The sequence below is a fragment of the Pogoniulus pusillus genome, chromosome 11, assembly GCF_015220805.1.
Source record: "Pogoniulus pusillus isolate bPogPus1 chromosome 11, bPogPus1.pri, whole genome shotgun sequence".
Taxonomy (NCBI): Eukaryota; Metazoa; Chordata; class Aves; order Piciformes; family Lybiidae; genus Pogoniulus; species Pogoniulus pusillus.
In genome coordinates, this window is record NC_087274.1 from 22971627 (window position 1) to 22993845 (window position 22219).

At 41.4% G+C, this 22219-nt stretch overlaps 1 protein-coding gene across 1 annotated transcript; it reads left to right on the plus strand.

The window, feature by feature from the left end:
* The first annotated feature begins 746 nt into the window (after positions 1-746).
* WDR1 (WD repeat domain 1) lies at positions 747-22219 on the plus strand. Its single transcript, XM_064151444.1, has 15 exons — positions 747-1068; positions 1344-1465; positions 5254-5344; positions 8285-8432; positions 9795-9975; positions 13120-13197; positions 13841-13921; positions 14040-14273; positions 15110-15197; positions 16763-16919; positions 17579-17666; positions 18600-18710; positions 19164-19337; positions 20407-20551; positions 20835-22219. Exons 1-15 carry the CDS (start codon positions 1053-1055, stop codon positions 20942-20944), a joined length of 1824 nt encoding a protein of 607 aa, XP_064007514.1. The 5' UTR covers positions 747-1052; the 3' UTR covers positions 20945-22219.

Consider the following 22219-nt stretch of genomic DNA (forward strand, 5'->3'; position numbering starts at 1 on the left):
AATACTGTGCTCAGTTTTGGGCCCCTCGCTACACAGATATTGAGTTGCTGGAGCGTGTCCAGAGAAGCACAACGAAGCTGACGAAGGGTCTCAACGGCGAGTCATATGAGGAGCTCCTGAGGGAACTGGGATTGCTTACTCTGGAGATAACAAAGCTGAGGGAGGCCTGGTTGCTCTCTGCAACTACCCAAAAGGATGTTGCAGTGACATGGGGGTCAGTCTCCCCCCACCCCGAGTAACTAGCGATGTAAGAGGAAATAGCCTCAAGTTGCGCCAGAGGAGGTTTAGATTGTATATTAGGCAAAATTTCTCTGCTAAGAGAGCTGTCAGGTATGGGAACAGGCTGCCCAGAGAGGTGGTGGGCTCATCATCCCTGCAGGTGTTCAGAACCACGTAGCCGTAGCACTTCAGGACACGGGTTAGTGGGCCCGGTGGTGTTGACAGACCTGATCTTTGAGGTCTTTTCCAACCTTAGTGCTTTCTACGATAACGACACATGCCGCCACAACCCACGCTCAGCTGCCCACTGCCACGCCAGCTCTACCACGGCTTCCCCACAGCTTCCGCGCCTGCGCCACCCCGGCGCGTGCCCCGCGGAGGGGTGGGAGGGACCCACGCATGCGCAGCCCGCCCGGCGGCGCCCACCCCGAGGCCGGGCAGAGCCGCCGTGTGGCGCCCGCAGCCGCCGCTCTTCCCGCCAGCCGCGGCCTGCGCACAGCTCCCTGGCGGGGCGGGGCCGGCTCCTGTGGCCGCCCCAGCGCAGCCCCCGCCGGGCCCGTCCGAGCCGACGGCATTTCCGGGGGAGGGAGCGGGGCGCGGGCTGGCGGGGAGCGGCGCGGCGCTGGCCGAGTTGACTATATATGGTCAAAGGCAGGGGAGAGCGGCGGGCCGCGCGGCTGCTTCCTGGTTCCTGCTGCTGGGCGCCGCGGGGCTGAGGCGGCGGCGGGAGAGCCAGAGGCCGGTCCGCCTGCGCTGCGCGGGGCTGCGCTCGCCGCCCTTCCCAGCCCTTCCTTTCCAGCGCCGCCGCCCGTCGCAGTAACAAGTGGGCGAAGATGCCGTACGAGATCAGTAAGCCCCCGGAGAGGCGGAGCGGGAGGGGGCCGGATCGGCGAGATGCCGGGCTGGGGAGGGGATCCGGGTGGCGGCGGCTGCGGAGAGCCGCGCCGGCTGGGAGCTGTTGCCCTAGAGGTGGGCGAGGAGCCGGCGGTTCCTTAGCCCCGTTGACAGCAACAAGTGACCGCGCCTGCCGTCAGGGCGGTTGCCTCCTCGGCTGCGCCCGGGACCGGGCGGAAATCAACCAGGGTTTTGGTTTTTATTCCCCCTCCTTTCTGTTTTTCCCACAGAGAAGGTGTTTGCCAGCCTCCCGCAGGTTGAACGAGGCGTTTCCAAAATTATCGGAGGTGACCCTAAGGGCAACAATTTTCTTTACACCAATGGAAAATGTGTCGTCATCAGAAACATTGATGTAATGTATCCCAATTTATTGTGTTTCACAGCATAGAGCTTTTGCTACATCTGTTTTTTTTTAAATGTAGCCCCTCTCCTACGAGAGCTTAGTTCACACTTAGTGATTTTCATTGAGCTCGTAGATCTGTGAGCAGCAGCAGGGGAGTGAGCAGGATGCATGACTCAGGCATAAAACCATGGGCAGCGACTGTGAAAACCTGTAGGAAATCTCAGTAAAACGTGCAGTTCTCTCTCTGCCTTTGCAGACGTTTTATACATGAGACACAGGTATAGTCTAGTTGGCTCCGTTTGTGTTCTCAAGCTGTTATGAAGTTGAGTGCTTGCTTGATAAATGAACTCTTCCTTGTTTGCTGTATTTGGCCTTTAGCTTATAGGAGAAGCATAGCATTACGTGCAAACCCCTATGTTCAAGTGCATTAATATCTGTAACCTCTTCTCCCAACCACGCACTCCAGGAATCCAAACAGTTGCCAGTTGCTTTACTCTAGCAAGCTGCCTGCACGTTGAGTTCTCGACCCCGGCCACAGGAAGCTTTTTTCCTAAATATTGGCATGCCCCAGTTAACGTTTTCAGTGATGGGGGGGTTTGGGATTCTTATTCTCTGGTGGTAAGCTGAGAAATGTTGAGTGAGTTACTTAAATGATTTCAAAGATGACATCCCTTGGACAAAGTATGGAGGAAACATTACATGTCAAGGCAACTGCTGTTGGATTAAAAAAGCAACAACTTTGCTTCACAGTAAATAGTTGTTCTTTAGAAAAGTCATTCCCTAGGTATATTTTCTTCTCCAGATTTGGCATGCAGTGGGGAAAGCTGCAGGGGAGGCAGGTCATACCTCTCTGGAATTTTTAGGTCTCCACAACAATGGATTTGTTTATGACTGTTTCTGTAAATCGCCTTTGAAACTAAACTTCCGTGTGTTGTTTTCCTGGTTTATCTCATCACACCTCCTGTGTTCAGACATTTCTTCACTGTAATGATCTAATGCAGAAATGTTACTACTAACTTAATTCTTTGCACATTTCTTGTTTGATATCAGTTTAAATTCAGCCATTGAAAAACAAAATGAGCTTGCAGTCTGGTTTCAGTGTCTCAGTATGATGTTGTTATACTAGTGTTTCATTCTTGGTGTCAAGAAAAGTTCAGTTTTCTGAAACCAGAAGCTCCAATTAACAACTGTACTGGCACACAGTGTGATGAGAGAAGAGAGAAAAGCCACTCTGCTTAAGTTACATTTTTTGCCAAGCTACGGCTTGTAACCTCCTCCTTCCTTGCACTGTCATTAGCGCTCCTCTGGCCCTATATTGGGGGTTAAATTGAAAGAAAACAACTTGCTTTTATCTTCCTGAATTAGCTTACTGAAGATTTGTCCACTGCAAACATTACTCCCAGTATGAGCCAGAATATAGTGTATGGAATGATCTGAGTACAGGCAAAGTGGGATTGTGTGAGTTCAAATTTTGACTGCTTAAACTCTCGAGGGTTGTTGAGATGGAAGTCATAAACTTTGCAGGTTTATGGTGTAATTGATGCTGGTACACAAGCTTACCTTAGTCTGCCACTGTTAATAATTGACAGGTGATGCTCTGATGACAGCTACAGAATGTATTTTAGCAATGACACAGACTCACCAAAGCCTGTGCTATGGTTTATGTGTCGGAGAGCGTTGCAGTTAGTTCATAACCCATCATGGAAGTGTTTCTGCTCCTACTTGAGAGCTCTGCCTTCTTTGAATAATCTGGAAGCCTGCATGGTAGTTTGCAGCAAGCCAGTGGAATACTGGGAGGTCTGTAGGTAATCCCTCTGTGAACAGCTCTCCAGTGAGGTGATTGTGCTCTAATTAAAAAAAACAGGTCATCAAAATGCAATCACCTGTTTCAAGTCAGAATTTACCTACTATGACCTAATCAGTAGTGATGATTATAGAGTCCGGAGTTAATGCTCAATCTTTGAGCATTTTCCTCTAACAAAAAAAAGTCCTGGAATAACTCTGGGAAAGCCAGAAGGACTGGTGATGTTTGTAAGGTTTCGTACATCATTAATATTGTATTGTTTTCTTGGGTCTAAACCTACTTTGAAGCTTGGAACTTCAACCGCTCACTTTCATATGTGGCTCTGGTTTCAGTGTTTGAAATAAGCTGCATAAGCTCACTCTTGTTGAATCTAGCATTAGGTGCTGCTTTTATCCCAGCTAACAACATAATCTTATCCTAAAATCTCTTCAGAAGTTCAATGGTTCGGGCCTTGATAGGAAAGACATACAAGTTACCCTTATGAGCAGAAGTAATATTATCAAATAAACAGCATTTAAATTGGCAGCTCTAAATTACCATCTGGTTTCCTGACTCTGTTTACTGTGTCTTAAATTTGGGTTTCTTAACCCTTTAAGTCAGTCTGTTGAGTGCAGTTTGTCAGCCTCCTGGACTTGGAAATTCTTGCTGTGAAATAGCAGATTCTAATGTATGCCACTGCTAACAAAACCTCGGGGTGTTTGAGCTTCCTCAACTTGCAGGTCATGCAGCTATAAAACATGATCATGCTGAGGTAAAATCCAGTTGCACACAAAATGGAGAGTGACAAGTGTGTTGTACATGTAGATGATTGTGACTTAAGTAGGACTGTAATGCACTCAAGCACTGCACAGAAACAGTGAAAAAGAGCTGCTTGTGTGAGTAAGCTGTGTCTCCTGAGAGGGAACAGTACTGCAACTGCCAGAACTGCTCCTGAAAGCAGGAGACTGTCTGCTTTCTAACACAGAGCGGGTGTTTTAGTTTTTCCTGATTGGATGACTGAGTCATACCATAACATCAGGTGGTTTTCTGCTTTGGTTGAATAAATCTCTGTTAATTATAGCAGTTAAAATAGACCATGTGAATCAAGGTGCTGGAACTGAAGATACCTGTTAACTGATAGAAAAAAATTCTAAGGAGCAAAGTATTACAGTTGGAACAAATATGCATTCCTATTCTGAAGTGGGTTAGAATGTTTTTTTATGCAATTACATTGGGAGCAGATTTTGCCTTGGTGTCAACCTGTTTATTTAATTTGTGTGGTACCTCTGTAGTGTAGTACTATTGATGTGCTGAGCCTCAGAGTCATTTTTATTGTCCAGCCTTAAGCATCTGAGAAAATGTTTAAGACTGAAGATAGAAAATCATGATGGTGTGGCAGAGTGTTTCTTTCAGAATTCCACTACAACTCTCAATTCTAGGAAAAACATCTTTTCCTGTGCTAGTCTATTAGCTTTTTAACTAGACTGCAGCTGGCAAAAGAGAGCAAACCTTGCACCCCTCGTTGGTTACTGAATAATCTTGAGTACATGGTGGTGATTAACAGCCATGCAATCTGGCTAACTGCGTGCTTAATTCTTGTACTCAGCTGTAGCAGGACTTCAGGATGTGTTTTGCAAAGCACAATTCATGTTCAGTATTCTTTAGCTGGGCCTCTGCCATAAAGAAGAAAGAGCAATTCTTGGCCTGTTATTTTGAAGAGTGCTTGTCTGCCTTTCAGGTGGTATTGGTGAGGAAAGGGTCACAGCAGTTTTGGCTGTTAAAGAAGATCCTATGGTATCAGTTGCTAGAAATCAGCCTAGTGTTTCCCTGGTACTGGTCAGCGGTGTTGTGCAATCTGCACCATGCTTCTCAATTTTAGGTGAACTTAAGCCAGAATGGAAGAACTGAGAGGACTATGAAGACATATTCTGAATATTGTCTTTGAATGTCTGATTTTATTTGAAAGCTGAGAAACACATCTTCATAACTTCTTTTTTTTTCCTTTTTAAACTAGAATCCTGCAATTGCTGACATCTACACTGAGCATGCCCATCAGGTTGTTGTTGCCAAGTATGCTCCTAGCGGATTCTACATAGCATCTGGAGGTAATGTGTGCTGCATGGGATCTGTGGACGGAGCTGCTGAAGTGCTTGATGCAAGAATTACTGCAAAACAGTAGTAATGCTTCGCATTTATATGCGGAACGTACACCGTGTGATGTGCCTCAGTGCAATTACATGTACATGCCTGAGGGAGGAATCTTATCCATGGTTGTTGCTCTACCCTCTTTCTAAAGCAGTGAGTTTAGTGACATGTTTGCTATTAAAAAAAATTAAATAAAAATAAATTAAAAAAAAAACTCTGAAAATGACCTTTAAATACTTTATCTGAAGGTAAGTATTTGAATATTCATTAAATTAAGAGAACAAATCACTGGTGTACATGCAGCAGAATGAAAAGTTATTTCTGCAATAGAGCACTGTTACTTTTGCTTGTTAATAAATTTTGATACTCTGGGAGCAGGGGAGGGGTTCTAAAATAGGGTATACTCTTTTCTTGGATTTTTTTTTTTGGTTGGTTGTTTCTTTCCTTCTCCCTTTCTTCCTGACCAAACTTGGCAAGACTTGCCATGATTTTCTTACATTTGTAAACTGAAGTAAAACAGCTGACAAAAGGCTGATTCTCAACTTTTATATAATACACATGAATTAATGGTCTGAGAATGAGTGACATGAATTTCTGCAGTTGGATTTTCATGGATTATTAACAGAAATGTTTGCAGTTTTTGAACTTAAAGAACTAACCAAACCCTTTTTAACAGACACTTGCTTCAGATAGTTGATCTGTTTCTCAGAAGGACTACTGTACAGTTGAAGAGCAGTGATAAATACAGTACTATATTTTTTTTTTAATTGCAGTTAATCTATGGATTTTTTTAAATTGGCTTCCCATTGTCAATAAGAAGTACTTCAAAAGAAAATAATATGCCCAAGTACAGGAATTTTTTTTTAAGTAATATATTAAAAAATAAAGCGTTCTGAATATGGCCTGCTTAGAAGGGAAGTCCAGACTCATGTACAGCACTTAGCAGCATGGGAGTTTCTCTCTCAGCAATTTAAAGGGAACAATTTGTATTAAATTTCTCTAGCCTTCTTGGCTTGCTGTGTCTCAGAAAGCTATATTAGACAATGTGTCCTGAGCAACCTTTAAGAACATTGAGAGCACAGCATTTAAACATTTATTTTTTTTCCTTTTCTGTAAGGAACCAACTAGAGCCAGGATTTTCTTGGCTCAGTTTTGTGTGTGAACCATATGTCAGATTGAATACCTTCTTAAAATCCAGTTTGTATTCTTTATTCTATGGACTTGATCTGCTAGGTTTGTGCTGTTTAACCCTCAAAATAACCATTTTGTCCTTGCTGCCATGTAGGTTTCAATAATATACACACAGCCTGTGTAGGTTTTTATTAATGATTGCCTTAAGGAAGCTCCTTAATTCCTAGCAGAGTGTTCAGTTGCTTCTTTTCAGAAGTTGTTCCACCATACCCAAGTCAATGAGTCTAGTCTGCAATATTTCCCTTAAAAAGCATCTTCTGCATGTGATTTATAAATAGTTTTATGATACTGCTGAGCATGGGGTCTGAAGATAGCACCAGGCTGTTTAAGCTGTTTCTAAGTATAACATCTAAGATTAATTTCTCTATCTATAAATCTGCATTAGCCATGCAGCCTGCATTAATATTTCATGTGCTTGATGAGACAGACCCTTGGCAATAAGCTTTGTGGCTTTTATCGTGATTTCTCTTCCTGCAGATGTAGTAATGGGAGATACCACAAAGTTAAAGATGTTATGTGTCCTATCTATTAATAGAAGGAGCAAATAGTTAGATTTTTAAGTCCACATTAAAATTCTGCTTCAATAGCAAATTCTCTAAGTAAAATGAAGGATTCTGCATCTCTCCTTTTAAGAGAAGTAGAGATGAGTCCATAATCAGGTCCCAAAAATACAGGGTTGCTGTATGTGATGGTTTAGGAGTTATCTATCCCTCTCAAACCAGCACACTGTATGTTTAAATTGAACTTTTAAAGATGCACCCAGTACACAGGGAACAGAGCTCAAATGTTCCTCTGGGGTGAGAAGTTTATGTTCTAGCACAGTGGCTTTTATGAAGGGTCCAAACACACAGAATTTGCTGTGTGAGTTTCATTAGAGGTTTGCAAGCCTGTCTGTGTGTAGAACAATTAGGTTACAATACTGCACCACAAAAACTTCTCTAAAAAGAAGCAAGCTTTAGGGCTGCTGAGAGAGTGAGCAAGGAAAACACCATTGTATTATGTCTCAAATTGTTGTGATTTGTGCTCTGTTTGCTGCTAGTGACATATCCAGCAGACTGTTAAAAATTTGTATCCTTCTGTAATAATCCAGAAGTGCAGGTAACCACAAGCAACATTTAAGTGCATATGTGGTTCTCAATTCTGTGCACAAATCAAGTTCTGCGAGAAGTCTATGTCTGCGTACACCTGGTATTTGTATGCAAAACAGGTTTGCTTTGCAGGTGCAGAAAAGCTGAGGTATGGATTTTAGTGTGTCAGCCACTGTCCACCACATTGCTCTCTCTTTGTAGATGTAGAGTGAGTCACTTCTCAGTGCAGTGTGGGTAAGCTGTCTTGTAGCTGCTGGGGAAGGGGCACTAGTCTGAATTGATTTGGGCTTTTTTGTGCAATAGATACTTGACACATAACAGCTGATAATAGTAGAGTTCCTACTCTTATAGAGACTTTAAGACAGTAAGAGTTGTCTCTGTGTTGTATTTACTGCTGCATATCTTGAACCTTAGTGTCTGGTTGAAAGCGTAATTCAGTTAAACAGTTGTAGTCTTCAGCATTCCTAAATGAGGTGATTTGTGATGTTTGTAGTAGAATGAAGTAATAGGTCCTTAATGTAAGTGTTCAGTGTAGCTGAAAGTCTGAATCCTAGCAGGTTACTGAAATGTGACCAGCTCATGCTGAAATAACAGTAATTGTATTCTGTTTTGTTATGGCAGATGTCTCTGGAAAGCTGAGGATCTGGGATACGACACAGAAGGAACACCTACTCAAGTATGAGTATCAGCCATTTGCAGGAAAAATAAAGGACCTTGCCTGGACTGAAGATAGCAAGAGAATTGCTGTGGTTGGAGAAGGAAGGGAAAAGTGAGTCATTCTTTTGTGTTTCTCTTTCATATACACACACATGCTGACACATACTGTGAATCTCTGTATTTTAACAAAGCTGTTAGAATACAGCCTTGTTCTTTAGAAAATTATGGCTTGTTGCCTGTTGCAGATCCAGGTTGTGCTGTTCTGCAGCAGAATTCTTTATGCACTATTTGACAGCTGTGAAACTACTTGGAAAATACAATGCTGTTAGAATTACTCAGTTCAAAAATGGTGTGGGACTTGTTTGGTTTTTGGAGGTAGATATTACATTCAGTAACAGCTGTTCAGTACACCTTTAACTGGATTTCTTTTTTGTCTAGTTCTAATAGAGTAGGAAGGGAGAATCACAAGACAGTTCTTCTCCCTCTTCTTTCACTCCTCCCAGATTGAGAGGACATGACTGAATAAGTAAAAAGTGTCAGAATTTTTCTCTCTCAGCGACATGCCATATTCTTTGACCTTATGGTAATTAAAAGAAAATCACATCCAGTTGTCCTTATCAGACTACACAAGGTGCCCATTACAGTCAGGTTTGTGTTCTTTAATGTTTAAAGACTGTCAAGTCAGGCAGTCTTACGCCTGTATGTCTGAAAACCATGGTATAGTCCTGTTATTCTGGCTGCCTGCACCATTTTTTAATCGCCATCATGTACTGGTATTTGAGAGAAGACTTCTGTCCTCTCTCCCTTCTTCCAGCCTCACTTGTCCCCGGGTAGATACTATGTATATTTGCTGCCCTACTTCAAACACTGCCAGTTTCCTCCTAAGTGGATACACTTTCAGTCTAGAATTTTGCTGAAGTGTTCTATAGAACCAATTTTTGATAACAGTGATCTTACAGTCTAATGCTGCTGTATTGAATCACACCTTTTAATTTTTTTAAAGGCCATTTAAGAACTGACAGAAATGCTGTTAGAACTCCCCTTCCTTAAACCCTGAAGTAATAATAGCTGTAGAAGTGATGGTACCAAATCTAGGCTATGTAATCAGATCAGTGATTTGATGTCATTGTTATCCTGGCTTTCTGCATTCCGAGCAGTGACTAGGGAGATGAAATAGCTGAACTGCTTTCTTTTGTAAACCAACAGACTTACTGAAGAATGTCTTTTACATCTCTGAATTTTAGAAGCTTGATACATGAAACTTGCTTGTCTGTTCTCTTCAGCAAATGTCTCCCATTGAAGAATAGGATCTCAGATAGCCTTCAGGGAACTGTGATGGCACTTGCATGAGATTAATGAGATGACCTAATTTCTTCTCTTTGAGTGCAGTCAAATCTGCCATTTGCAGATGCTGAAGAAGTTAATCTACATGTACCTTTTGTCAATTGTAGTTATTGTGTGCTTTTCTAACTAGATTTGGAGCAGTGTTCCTGTGGGATAGTGGCTCTTCTGTTGGTGAGATTACTGGGCACAACAAAGTCATCAATAGCGTGGACATCAAACAAACAAGACCATATCGTCTGGCAACTGGCAGTGATGACAACTGTGCCGCTTTCTTTGAGGGACCGCCGTTCAAGTTCAAGTTTACATTAAGTGTGAGTTTGAGTTCAGATGTAGCTGTTTGAAGGAAGGTTGTAGGCAGGTGGGGGCTGGTCTCTTCTCCCAGGCAACCAGCGACAGAACAAGGGGACACAGTCTCAAGTTGTGCTAGGGCAGGTATAGGCTGGCTGTTAAGATGAATTTCTTCACAGAGAGAGTAATTTGCCATTGGAATGGGCTGCCCAGGGAGGTGGTGCAGTTGCCATGCCTGGAGGTGTTCAAGAAAAGACTGGATGAGGCACTTAGTGCCATGGTCTAGTTGATTGGATACAGCTGGGAGATAGGTTGGACTGTATGATCTTAGAGGTCTCTTCCAACCTGGTTGACTCTATGATTTTAAATTGTGCAGCAAGTTGAGTGGAAGCTTCCCAAGGAGCCTGCAGCTCATGTCGCAACTAGCTGTAGTAACAAAAGTGCTTAACTTCCCCATCTGAGGCAAGGTTGATTATCAAGTGGCTTTGTTAAACCTGAGCATAGTTGAAGGCTTGTCTTAGGCCAAGGGAACAAACAATTAAGAATAAAACCTGAAGCACATTTTTTTTAAAAAATTGATTTTTTGGTTGTTTTTTTTTGCTATTCATCCTCTTCCATAACTTAAAAAGCAGAGTATTTCCTTGGCCTTACTGGTGTTTTGAGGTCTACTTCCCAGTGCAGAGTTTTTTAATACTTTCCAAGGTGCTCAATTCAAGAAATGTGGCGTTAAGAAACTTTGTTTCTTACTCTACTAGTTAAAATCTCTTACATAAATGAAACAAGTCCCTTCTAATCTAAGCTATTCTTTGATTTCAGGCATTCATTGTTACTTAAACTCAAAAGAAAGTGCAAGGCCTAAAGCTTCTGCAGCTGTTTCTGATGGCAGAAGATGTCTGTTGTATCAAAAGTGTTACGGCAGAGATACTGAATGTTATTGCAGTAGTAAATAGAAAATGCTTAGTTGTTATTCTTCAAAACACAGTAGTAGGCCTTTAATTTTCTCAGTTACATGCCTTGAGTAGTCTTCATCCAGTGACTTCAGTAAAGATTTCATTCCAGTTCTAGAAAAGGAATTGTTTTGACTTCTGCAGTCCGATGAAATGATGTAGTTGCCTAATATATTTCTGAACTTAAGTTGATACTTGCATTTTGCTAAGCTGGTTCTTTTAGAACTCCAAAGACTGAATTGCTTACAAGTGCTGTTTAGACCAGTGATGCTGTCTTACTTTTTGAAGTGATATTTGAGTTGGTATATGCAATTCTGGTACGGGTTGTTACATGGTTTAGTTTAGAGCTTGAGGTATCATTAGGGGAAAAAAAATCTAAGGGAAAGTAGGTTAGAACCTGCCTTCATAATACTAAAAATAGTCTTCAAAATCTCATTGCATGGGAGCTTTGGCCTCATTGTGGTGCTTCCCTATTTAACACATGCTTTCTAGTTAGCATGGTTTGAATATTCTCCTACTGGTAAGTAGTCTATTTGGGGAGCATACTTCAGTCTTGCCTGGTTACTTCACAGAGCTACCACTAAAGCAGTCACCCAGAAATGGAATCCCAGTAGAGTAGTAACTTACTCTTCAAGCCTTTGTCTTTTGTAAAAACAATAATCAAGTACTATTTTGTGTATAAAATGTGTGTAGTGAAGAAAGTCAAAACAATGAAAACATAGCAGAGGAATTCAGTGACAAGATGTGAAGAAACCCATGTTTGCAACTAGGCTGCAGCTGAGGGTTTTTTCCTATTTGTCCCTGAAACTCTATACTCTTTCACTTTCTGTGCTAAGTTCTTTGAACTACAGTAGCACTTACAACAGATTCTCCCCTGGACTGTCCTTGATCCTAAGGATCCTCTTCACACAGAGAGTAGACTTGCTTTCTTAGAATCAACCAGGCTGGAAGAGACCTCCAAGATCATCCAGTCCAACCTAGCACCCAGCCCTATCCAGTCAACTAGACCACGGCACTAAGTGCCTCATCCAGTCTTTTCTTGAAGACTTCCAGGGACGGTGCCTCCACCACCTCCCTGGGCAGCCCATTCCAATGCCAATCACTCTCTCTGTGAAGAACTTCCTCCTAATATCCAGCCTATACCTACCCTGGCACAACTTGAGACTGTGTCCCCTTCTTCTATTGCTGGTTGCCTGGGAGAAGAGGCCACCCCCCACTTGGCTACAATGCCCCTTCAGGTAGTTGTAGACAGTAATAAGATCACCCCTGAGCCTCCTCTTCTCCAGGCTAAACAGCCCCAGCTCCCTCAGCCTCTCCTCATAGAATCTGTGTTCCAGGCCCCTCACCAGCTGCATTGCCCTTCTCTGGACATGTTCCAGCACCTCAACATCTTTCTTGAATTGAGGGGCCCAGAACTGGACACAGTACTCAAGGTGTGGCCTGACCAGTGCTGAGTACAGGGGAAGAATAACCTCCCTTGTCCTACTGGCCACACTGTTCCTGATGCAGGCCAGGATGCCATTGGCTCTCCTGGACACATTGCTGACTCATCTTCAGCTTACTATCTGTCAGTACCCTCAGGTGCCTTTCCTCCTGGCTGCTGTCCAGCCACTCAGTCCCCAGCCTGTAGTGCTGCTTGGGATTGTTGTGGCCAAAGTGCAGAATCCTGCACTTGGCCTTGTTAAATCTCATCCCATTGACGTCTGCCCATCCAGCCTGTCCAGGTCCCTCTGCAGGGCTCTCCTACCTTCCAACAGATCAACACCTGCTCCTAGCTTGGTGTCATCTGCAAACTTACTGATGCTGGACTCAATGCCCTCATCCAGGTCATCAATAAAGATATTGAACAGGACTGGGCCCAGCACTGATCCTTGGGGGACACCATTAGTGACGGCTGCCAACTAGATGTGGCACCATTCACCACTACTCTCTGGGCTCTGCCGTCCAGCCAGTTCTTGATCCAGCACAGAGTAAATCTGTCCAAACCATGAACTGCCAGCTTGGCTAGGAGCTTCTTGTGGCAGACAGTGTCAAAGGCTTTGCTGAAGTCCAAGTAGACTACATCCACAGCCTTCCCCACATTCACCAGGCAGTTATCTACAGGAGGCATTTCCAACAGTTAATTTATGACTGATGAGGACTTCTTCACCACTGGATTGTCTTCAGTGTAAAAAGATCTGTTTTGAATTTGGCATGCTGATATTTAATTTTTTCCTACAGGACCATACACGGTTTGTGAACTGTGTGAAGTTTTCTCCTGACGGGAACAGATTTGCTACAGCCAGTGCAGATGGCCAGGTAAAAAATAAAAAACCACAGGGAATCTATCAGTAGTGATTTTCTTGTGCATTTTTAGACTGAGAGTGTAGATTCTGTGGTGCTTCTTTTTATGCTAAAACATGAATATCTTACATTTTAAATTATCCATTAAAACTGTTACAACTGATCAATTGGACTATTCTCGTTCAGCCTCTTTTCTTCCATCGCATCTCCTTGGCATATTGCTGCTCTTACAGGTTGTTTTGGCAAGAATTTACTACAATTATATTATTATTACATATCCTTATTAGGATTTTGAGAAGTCTGGCTGAAATTCTGAACTTGTAGTTAGCAATCCAGCTCCATGTGTGCTGTCTACCAATAGGGGCAGGTTTGACAGTGACACCATAGGTACTTCCTCCTGAGAAGGCAGATTTCCATAGCTGCAGTGCTGAGCAGTTGCTGTCACAGCAAGAGTCAAAAGTGTGACATCTTTCAGAATTTCCAGTGTCAGGATCCAACGTACAGGGTGGATTGCTGTGATTATTTGTGTTTGATAAACCTGCAAGCATGTCATGCAGTAAAAGAATGATCTGAGCAGTGCAAGTAACAGTGTTGTAGTTCTTGGAGGGAAAGCAGGAACAGAAAAAAAATCCAAGTTCTGTCTCTCTGCTCTCTTAAGATTTTTGTCTATGATGGGAAGACTGGAGAGAAAGTGTCTGCTCTTGGTGGAGGCAAAGCTCATGATGGAGGTATTTATGCTGTGAGTATCCCTTCATTTGTGCAAATGGTCTGTAGTATTTCATTACTAAGTTAATGGGCTGTGAAATTTTGCAGTACTAAATGCATTTACTATCCTATGGTGACATTTGTTTTCACAGATTAGTTGGAGCCCTGACAGCAGTCAGTTGCTTTCTGCTTCTGGAGATAAAACTGCTAAAATCTGGGATGTTGGTGCTAATTCTGTCGTCAGTACTTTTAACATGGGATCAAATGTGTTGGATCAGCAGCTGGGTTGCTTGTGGCAGAAAGACCATTTATTGACTATCTCTCTTTCTGGCTATATCAATTATTTGGATAAGAACAATCCAAACAAGCCTTTGCGTGTCATAAAGGTAGGTTAAACTTCAGTTGTTGCACCAGTTGCTGCAGTAAATGACTCTGGTTGAAGTTGTCTCAATGAGATTGTAACTGTTGGAAGATGGGCTTTGCTAAATTAGCATTGTCAGATAAGCTGTGTGTGCCTGACTCCTGCAAGTCACATGAATCAAGAAGTTAAAATGTCTCTGCATGATATTGTGCTTTGTGTAAACGTACAGACTGATTTTGGTTTCAGTTAAGATTATCAACTTGGCTTTCACAGCAGTTTTAAAGATTTCTTGAGATGAGAAAATGAATAAAGCAGAAAATTACCAGTAATGTCTTATTCTACCAGAGATAGTGTTTTATGGACAAGGAGACCAGGGTTACTGTGCAATTGAGCTTTAATTGTAGGATTTAAGGAGTTCACTCTCAGAGCACTCTCATGGGAACTTACATTTTTACATGAACTAGAAACTGACGTCCCAGATTGCTGCTCTGGCTGCTATAATTCCAGCAATTGTGTGGGTACATGACCATATTTAGTCTTTTCCCTTGAATCAAAGTGCCTGAAAAGCAAACTTTGTCCGTGAAAAGACCCCAAAGGTATTCTGGCTCAGCAGGCTAATGAGGATATTCACTGTGCTTATTGCTTCTTTTCAAGGAGCAGTACCTGGAAATAATGCTGCAGCAGTTAAATGACTGTGCTGCTAATTACTGATATGTGTTCTCAGTGTGTTTTGGTTTTTTTAGTAGCTTATGAATAAAATTATGGTGCTTTTTGAGTAGCCTTCTAAAATAGCTTTGATTTATGCATATGTGTAGGTGAAAAATTGCCTGTCAATAATTATTATTTGTGTCCTATTCACAGGGTCATAGCAAATCAATTCAGTGTCTTACAGTGCATAAAAATGGTGACAAGTCCTACATTTACTCTGGAAGTAACGACGGTCATATTAATATCCTTTGAGTGATACTGAGATTTATTCTGGGAAGAGAACTGTCTGAGAGAGCTCATTAGGAGGAGGAAAAGAAAAAAGTACTGCCAAAAATGTTTATTGGGCACAAGTAAACTATGTCTTATTTTTCTTTCCCCTAATTTTACTGTTTTACTGGCTGCCTTTTTAAACTTGACTGATAAATATAAGCCAAGTCTTAACTTTCAGTTACACTGTGGTAGATGGTTAGTATGGAAGAGATAAATTAGCATCTTGTAAGACAGAATTTGTGGCAAGTTACAGATAAAATACATAATGATATCTCCTGCTCTTCCATACAACAGGCAGACCTTAGCGTGTGCTTAAAGTTAGGTATCTTGTTTGCTAAGTGTTCAGAACAAGAAAGATAAGTTCTTGTTGATCTCTCTGACCCATTAATTGTGTTAATTTGGTACCCTGATTGACTTTCACCACTGAAGAGAACTTGTACTTCTTTTGAGTGTTTCAGCCCTGTAATTTCTGGAGCAAAACACTGGGAATGCAGCTTGTTCCCAAAGGACATGTTGAAGGGTGAGGTTGAGGTGTCTTCAGCTTAGAAGGCTGTTGGCTTATTTCTTCAGTGTTCTGAAGGTTATGAGTAACTGCAGTCCTGCATTCTGCTTGGTGTGAATTGTTAAAATGGTGTCAGTGGCATAAAGCATTAAATAGGAGACTCTTCTTTGCAAAGCTGTAGCACAATGTTAATAATATAAACTGATGTTAAATATAAAACATCAGGGAAAGTCATAGATTGTAGCTGTAATTAATTTAAAAGTATTTCCTATTTTCACACCTGATGCTAATTGTTCCAGTATTTGCTACTATTTGTAGTAAGTCATTTAGCTCATTACAGAACATCAGAGCTTCATGAATATTTGCAAAGTGTGAGGTTCACTGAACCATAGTATAGGATGTTTGGGGAGCTCATCTCTGTCTCTGGAGATAGTCAAAACTCAGCAGAATCATACAGTGTTTTGGGTTGGGAGAGACCTTAAAGGTCATTTACTCCAGCCTCACCCTGCGGTGAGCAGGGACAACTTCAACTGGATCTGGTCGCTCAGAGGCCCATCCAGCTTCACCTGAAATGTTTATGAGGATAGGACATCTACCACCTCTCTGAGAAACTTGTTCTGGTGTTTCACCTCATTCACTGTAAAAACATTCTTCCTTCTATCTGGTGTAAACTCTTAGTTTAGAGATGTCACCCCTTGTCATAGTGCAATAGGCTCTGCCAAAAAGTCTGGAGCCATCTTTCTTATAGGCCTTTCAGTAGTGAAAGGCTGCAATAAGATATTCCCAGAGCCTTCTCCAGGCTGAAAAACCCCAGCTCTCAGCCTGTCTTCATAGCAGGAGTGTTCCAGTCTTCTGATCATTTTTGTGGTCCTGGAATGGGCAGCCTGCTGTAGCTGCCGCTGGGTTTTGAGCTGTGAGTTAAACTAAATCTTAGATCCCTTCTAACCTTAGATACTCTGCCAGTTATTTGATTTCTGAGGTGCTGTATCTGACTGCACCAGTATCTTCCAGTGTTCCTTAATTCTATTTTGTACATTATTGGGATTCTGAAACTGGAGAGAATGATGGCTTTTCTGGGAAAGGCCATACAAACCAAGTTTCTAGAATGGCAGTGGATGAAACGGATCAGCTGGTCACCTGCAGTATGGATGACACTGTGCGCTATACCAACCTTAACAAGAGGGACTACAGGTTAGTTACACTCTTGCCTTTTATTCTAGTAGTGCAGCCCTGATTATTTTACAGCAAGAGTTTTGTTGATTGATATGGTAAAGAATTTTGTGCTGCAATTTACTCAGGGTTTAAGTTACCATGGAAACTGTAGAAATTATTGCTGTACCAACTTTGCTTTTGTGACAACAAGAAGTGCATCCCAGACTTTTCAGTTTGTCTCATCTCTTCCACAGGTTAGATAGAGATCTGCCTTGTATCAGGCGGCTCACTTAAGGGCCTGTGGGAAGGGTTCCTGTGTTACAGATAATAAATACCCAGGAATATTGATAATAAGTGTGGTTAGGAGAGGTGGGACACAGCTGTTTCTTCATGTAAACCACAACTGAAGCAAGAAGGAATCCTGTTAAGGTCACCTAGCTAGAAAATAGATTCTGTTGTAGTAACACTGACTTCTACTTGGAAAGTGTACTACCTGATCAAGATGCTAATGCTTTCAATACTAAACAGAAGGAAACTTGGCAGATTATTAAAAATATAAAACCAAAGGTTAAATTATCCATGTTCTTGGTCATTAGTGGATGATCACTTGAACAGACAGTTTTAAATAATTGTAGGCATGGGATAATTTTCTTTCTCTGCTTTGTTCTTGCTTCTCTACCTTGGCATGCTTTCTCCAGTGGCCAGGATGCTGTGAAAATGGATGTTCAACCAAAATGTTTAGCTGTAGGTCCCGGTGGTTACACTGTAGTCTTGTGCATTGGACAAGTAAGTATTAACTTGTGGATTATCAACACAACTGCTCTGGTAATAGTGCTGTGAGTGGTAGTGTGGCGGTTTCTGACAAACCTGTTAGTGTGGGATCCTCTTGCACATGACAGAATTTCCTAGTAAGAGCAATGGGGAGTATAAATCAGCAGGATACTTGATAGCCTTGTCTTCAGCGTCCTGTCTTATGTAGAGAGCTGAATTTCACATGGTCTGTCTTGTGGATGCCTCTGAATTTTTATCAATACAGCTTTGTACTGGAAGGCTGCAGCCTTTTATTTTTCCCTTCTAATCCAGCTAACCAATTACCTGTGTTGTACAACAGCATTAGTTAGCTCTAATTTGCTTGTCAGTAGTACTCAGATCACACAAAACCAGGGACTGCACCAGGGCTAGCTTGGGTCAAAGCATGCTTCTAATGATGCCGTTTTCTTTTTTTTTCTCGGGACTTTCAGTAGTTTTGTCCATTTGCATTGGCATTCCAGTTTTCCAGAGTACAGAACAGGGTAGGAAGTAGCCCTTAAAAATTTGTAATGCTGAAGTATTAACTTGTTACTAATTTAGCCCTGCCTCCCTTGCTTCAACAGTGAAGCATGAAGGGAGTAGGCATTGCTAAAAATACTGTTCGATCCACGTTTCTTTCATGTTCAGACCAAATGAGGCGAAGCTGAAGGCAGTAGAGCATGCCCTGCACTGCCTAATTTAGAACACTAGTACTCCAGTACAGCAGATTAGTTTCTCACCAAATCTAGGAATTCCCTTCATTTTTATTGTTTTGTTTTTTTTTTAACAAGAATTGGTCTGTTCCCATAAGATCAGGAAACAGTCAACTTCTCAGCAATCAAAATGGATTTCTATTTGTGATTCAGCAATGTGGCTTAGTCATGGGTATGTTTAAGGTACTTTGCCTTAGTTTCTGGTTTTCATTTACAGATTGTCTTGATGAAGGATAAGAAAAAATGTTTCGCAATCGATGACCTTGGCTATGAGCCAGAAGCTGTAGCCATTCACCCTGGAGGGGGTACAGCAGCAGTGGGAGGAGTGGTAAGGTTGCCCTTCCTGAAATTATACTGCTTTCGACACTGGAATTAGTAACAGAAGCATTTAACAATAGCAGATGTGTAGTCTTGAAGTAGTAGATGGCAGTTTGTAAGAACTGCTGTAACATGTAATCTGTAGTTGGTATTCTTGAGCTTTCATACCCCAAGTTCTCCCACCATTGTGACCTAATACTGATTTAATTTTTCTTAGCTTATATTTGCTGTTTTTAAATTGTCAAATTATTTTTACCCATATGTGTGCTTGCAGTAGGCAAATTCTAGAAATGAAGTTAGTATTCTGGACTTAGGTGGTTTATAGTTTTAAGAAATTGTCATTTCTGCTGTCTGTTTCTTAATATCAGCACTACCAGATAGAACCGATGCAAAAAAATCTGAGAACTCATTAAGTAGTGTGTGGGGTTTTTTTAACCTTCCTTCTTTCACTATTTATGTGCAGGATGGCAATGTCCACTTGTACTCAATCCAAGGAACCACTTTGAAAAATGATGAGAAGACTTTGGAAGCTAAAGGTCCTGTTACTGACCTGGCATATTCTCACGATGGTGCCTTTCTTGCAGTCTGTGATGCAAACAAAGTTGTCACTGTCTTCAGTGTTGCTGATGGCTATGCGGTAAGAATCATTGTAGTTTTGCTTCTTCAGAAACAAACTGACTGGCATCTCGCCTCTAAATTTGTTGTGGTGAAATGTAGTGTAGCTCGAGAGACCTAATTGTTAAGTTGTTGATGTATATTTGGTGTTTCTGTGACTGTTAGCTGCTATTTTCAGTTAGTGTTGATTTCCACAGCAGCCTGTGTGAAGCCTCCACATGATAGGAATAGGTTGGATACCGGGAAAACACTCAAACCCATCTAATAAGCACAGTTAATTAGAGCAGGGCTTGCATTTCCACAGGCTAGCAGTAGTTAAATAGAAAAGATTGTGGAGTATGCAGGTTCCTTTTTTGGGTCAGCTGAATCCCCAGTGTGTTGGAAGAAACAACATCCATGCATACCTGATGGAGAATTTGTGTATTTCTGTGAAATGAACAGGAGTGCAGGCACAGTTTGAGAATAATGCAGTATAATAAAATTTAATGAAGTAAATAAAACAGATTTGACAATAGAATTCTGCTGGCTGTGGCACACAGTCCAATGGTAAGAACTAAGTCATGAAAGGGATGACATTAGGGCAGGGAATTTTGCTTCACTTTTTAATCCAGTGTCTCTCAACCAAGAACCAAACAATGAGCAATTTCCACCGTTCAGCTTGAGCAGTCAATATGTGTATCAGCCTGTAAAGTCATTAAGCTTTGGCTAAACCCACATTAAAATAGATGCAGAATGACATTCAAATTTCCTTTTCTAGATAAAACTGAAAGAATTTAGATTTTTTGAAGTCTGTGGAGTTATTCTTAAAGCCTTCTAGCAAGAAGTGATTTGTTGCACATGTGCTTTACAGGTCCAGCTTTCACAGAAAAGTCTTGGTAATTTTGACAAGAAGTTTGGATTTTGTTGGCTTGATGAGTGCTTAAAAGGCAGAAAACAGTGATACCACTTGGATGTTACAAATAAACCATTTCCGTTTGAGATGTACTTTGTCTGGAGTCTTGCAGTAGTTTGTGATGCTACATGTTAACAGGGGTTTCCTGAAGTAGCTCGAACTAATGAAATAAAACAGTGTATCTCTACCTTTCAAATAGGAACATAATGTCTTTTATGGACACCATGCAAAAGTTGTTTGCATTGCCTGGTCGCCAGACAATGAACACTTTGCTTCTGGAGGTATGGATATGATGGTATACGTTTGGACTGTAAGTGATCCAGAGACCAGAGTGAAGATACCAGGTATGTTTCCCTCCAAATCTTACTTTTGAAAGTTGCTGGTAGTTCTTGAAATCCAACACAGTACTTCTTTTCTTGAACTAATAATAAGAAACTTTAAAGGTCCCCAAACTAATTTAGCCTTTATGTTAGTTTCTTTCTAGCTGCAACAGCCAGAACTCTTAGTTGTAGTTACTTCTAAAATATGCTACTACTATTTAATGCTGAAAATCCTACTCGGAGCAAATGCTGAAGTGACTTTGCCCATCTGGCTTTCCTAACTCTCTTGTTTTGCACTGCCATACAGATGCTCACAGGCTACATCATGTAAGCGGCTTGGCATGGTTGGATGAACACACTCTGGTAACAACATCCCATGATGCTTCTGTCAAAGAGTGGTCTATCTCCTACAATTGAAATAAGCCCTCTCTTTGGAAGGACCTCATCAGGGACTAGAACTACTGCAGTGGAACATAGCATTTCTCTTTAAAAAATCTGTATTGGCCTCTGGGTCTGCTATCATATCCTCATATCTTTACAGGGTGTTCATATCTGTAATTAAATGTACTTTGAAAGCTTTAGCCAGTAACAGTTTGCACATGAAAAGCACTTAAATTATGTCTGGAGCTTAACCTTTGTGCTGAACATTCCAGAGGCAACAGCCAAACAAGTTGATGTGAAAGATTCGGGCGTGAAAGATTCAAACTCAATCAGTTGTTCTTTTCTAACCAAGAAACATAAGTCTGTACAGCATGAGAGTAATACTTCTCATTTTTCTAATTACAGAACATTTCTGTACTAATGGTCATAGTAAGAGTATTTAGTTGTGATCTGAAACCAATCAAGCTGTGTGCAGCTACTGTATATTGCTTTGCTTCTCTGTACTGCACCAAACTGTTGCCTCAGATTTTTTTTTTTCTCCTCCAGATAACAAAATGGGGTACATACCTAATAAACTTTTTATGTATTTCATGTCAAAGTTTTGTGGTTTATTTTAAGGTGGAAGTGTGGGATTTTTGATGTACTTACTGTTGTGGGTATAATGTTTACAAATAATTGTTGTGGCAAATTCTTGCTTCAGAAACACATTTGTTACTGTCATGAATTACCAATGTCTGGTCATTTCAATGTTGGAGGGAAGTCATTCTGTTTCAAAGATTAAAGATATTTTTCTGTTTGAAGGAGGAGGAGTGTGTTAGTGTTAAAAAAAATATGCAGTACCACCATTTTGGAAACACAGGAATTAAAGCATTGTTATGACTTGAAGTGATTTTTGAGATGATAGTGTTTGCTGAGTAAGTTTTATGCCGTTGCATGTGCAGAACAGTTGCATGGAAACTGTTAACTGATGCGAACAGATCTTGTGTTTGGTTCCTTTCTCACACTCTCCAGCACATTTAAGTCACTTGGAGCTAGCAGTCCAGCAAGGGTGGAGAAGGACACTGATGCAAAGCAGTAGGAAGACTTTTTACCATCTCAGTGGCCAAAAAAGTTGTTACTGTCCAGAACTTTTGGAATACTTTTAAGAAAACCTTTTCTTTGTTAAGTCTTCACCACCATGACCACTTTGGTGCTCTTTGGTTTTTATGAAGCGTTCTTTTCTGTGTGGACTTGTATGTTGGGTTTTTTTAACCAATCTTATTTCTAATGACACTAATTATACAGCAAATAAAAGGCTTTTGCTGCTTCTCA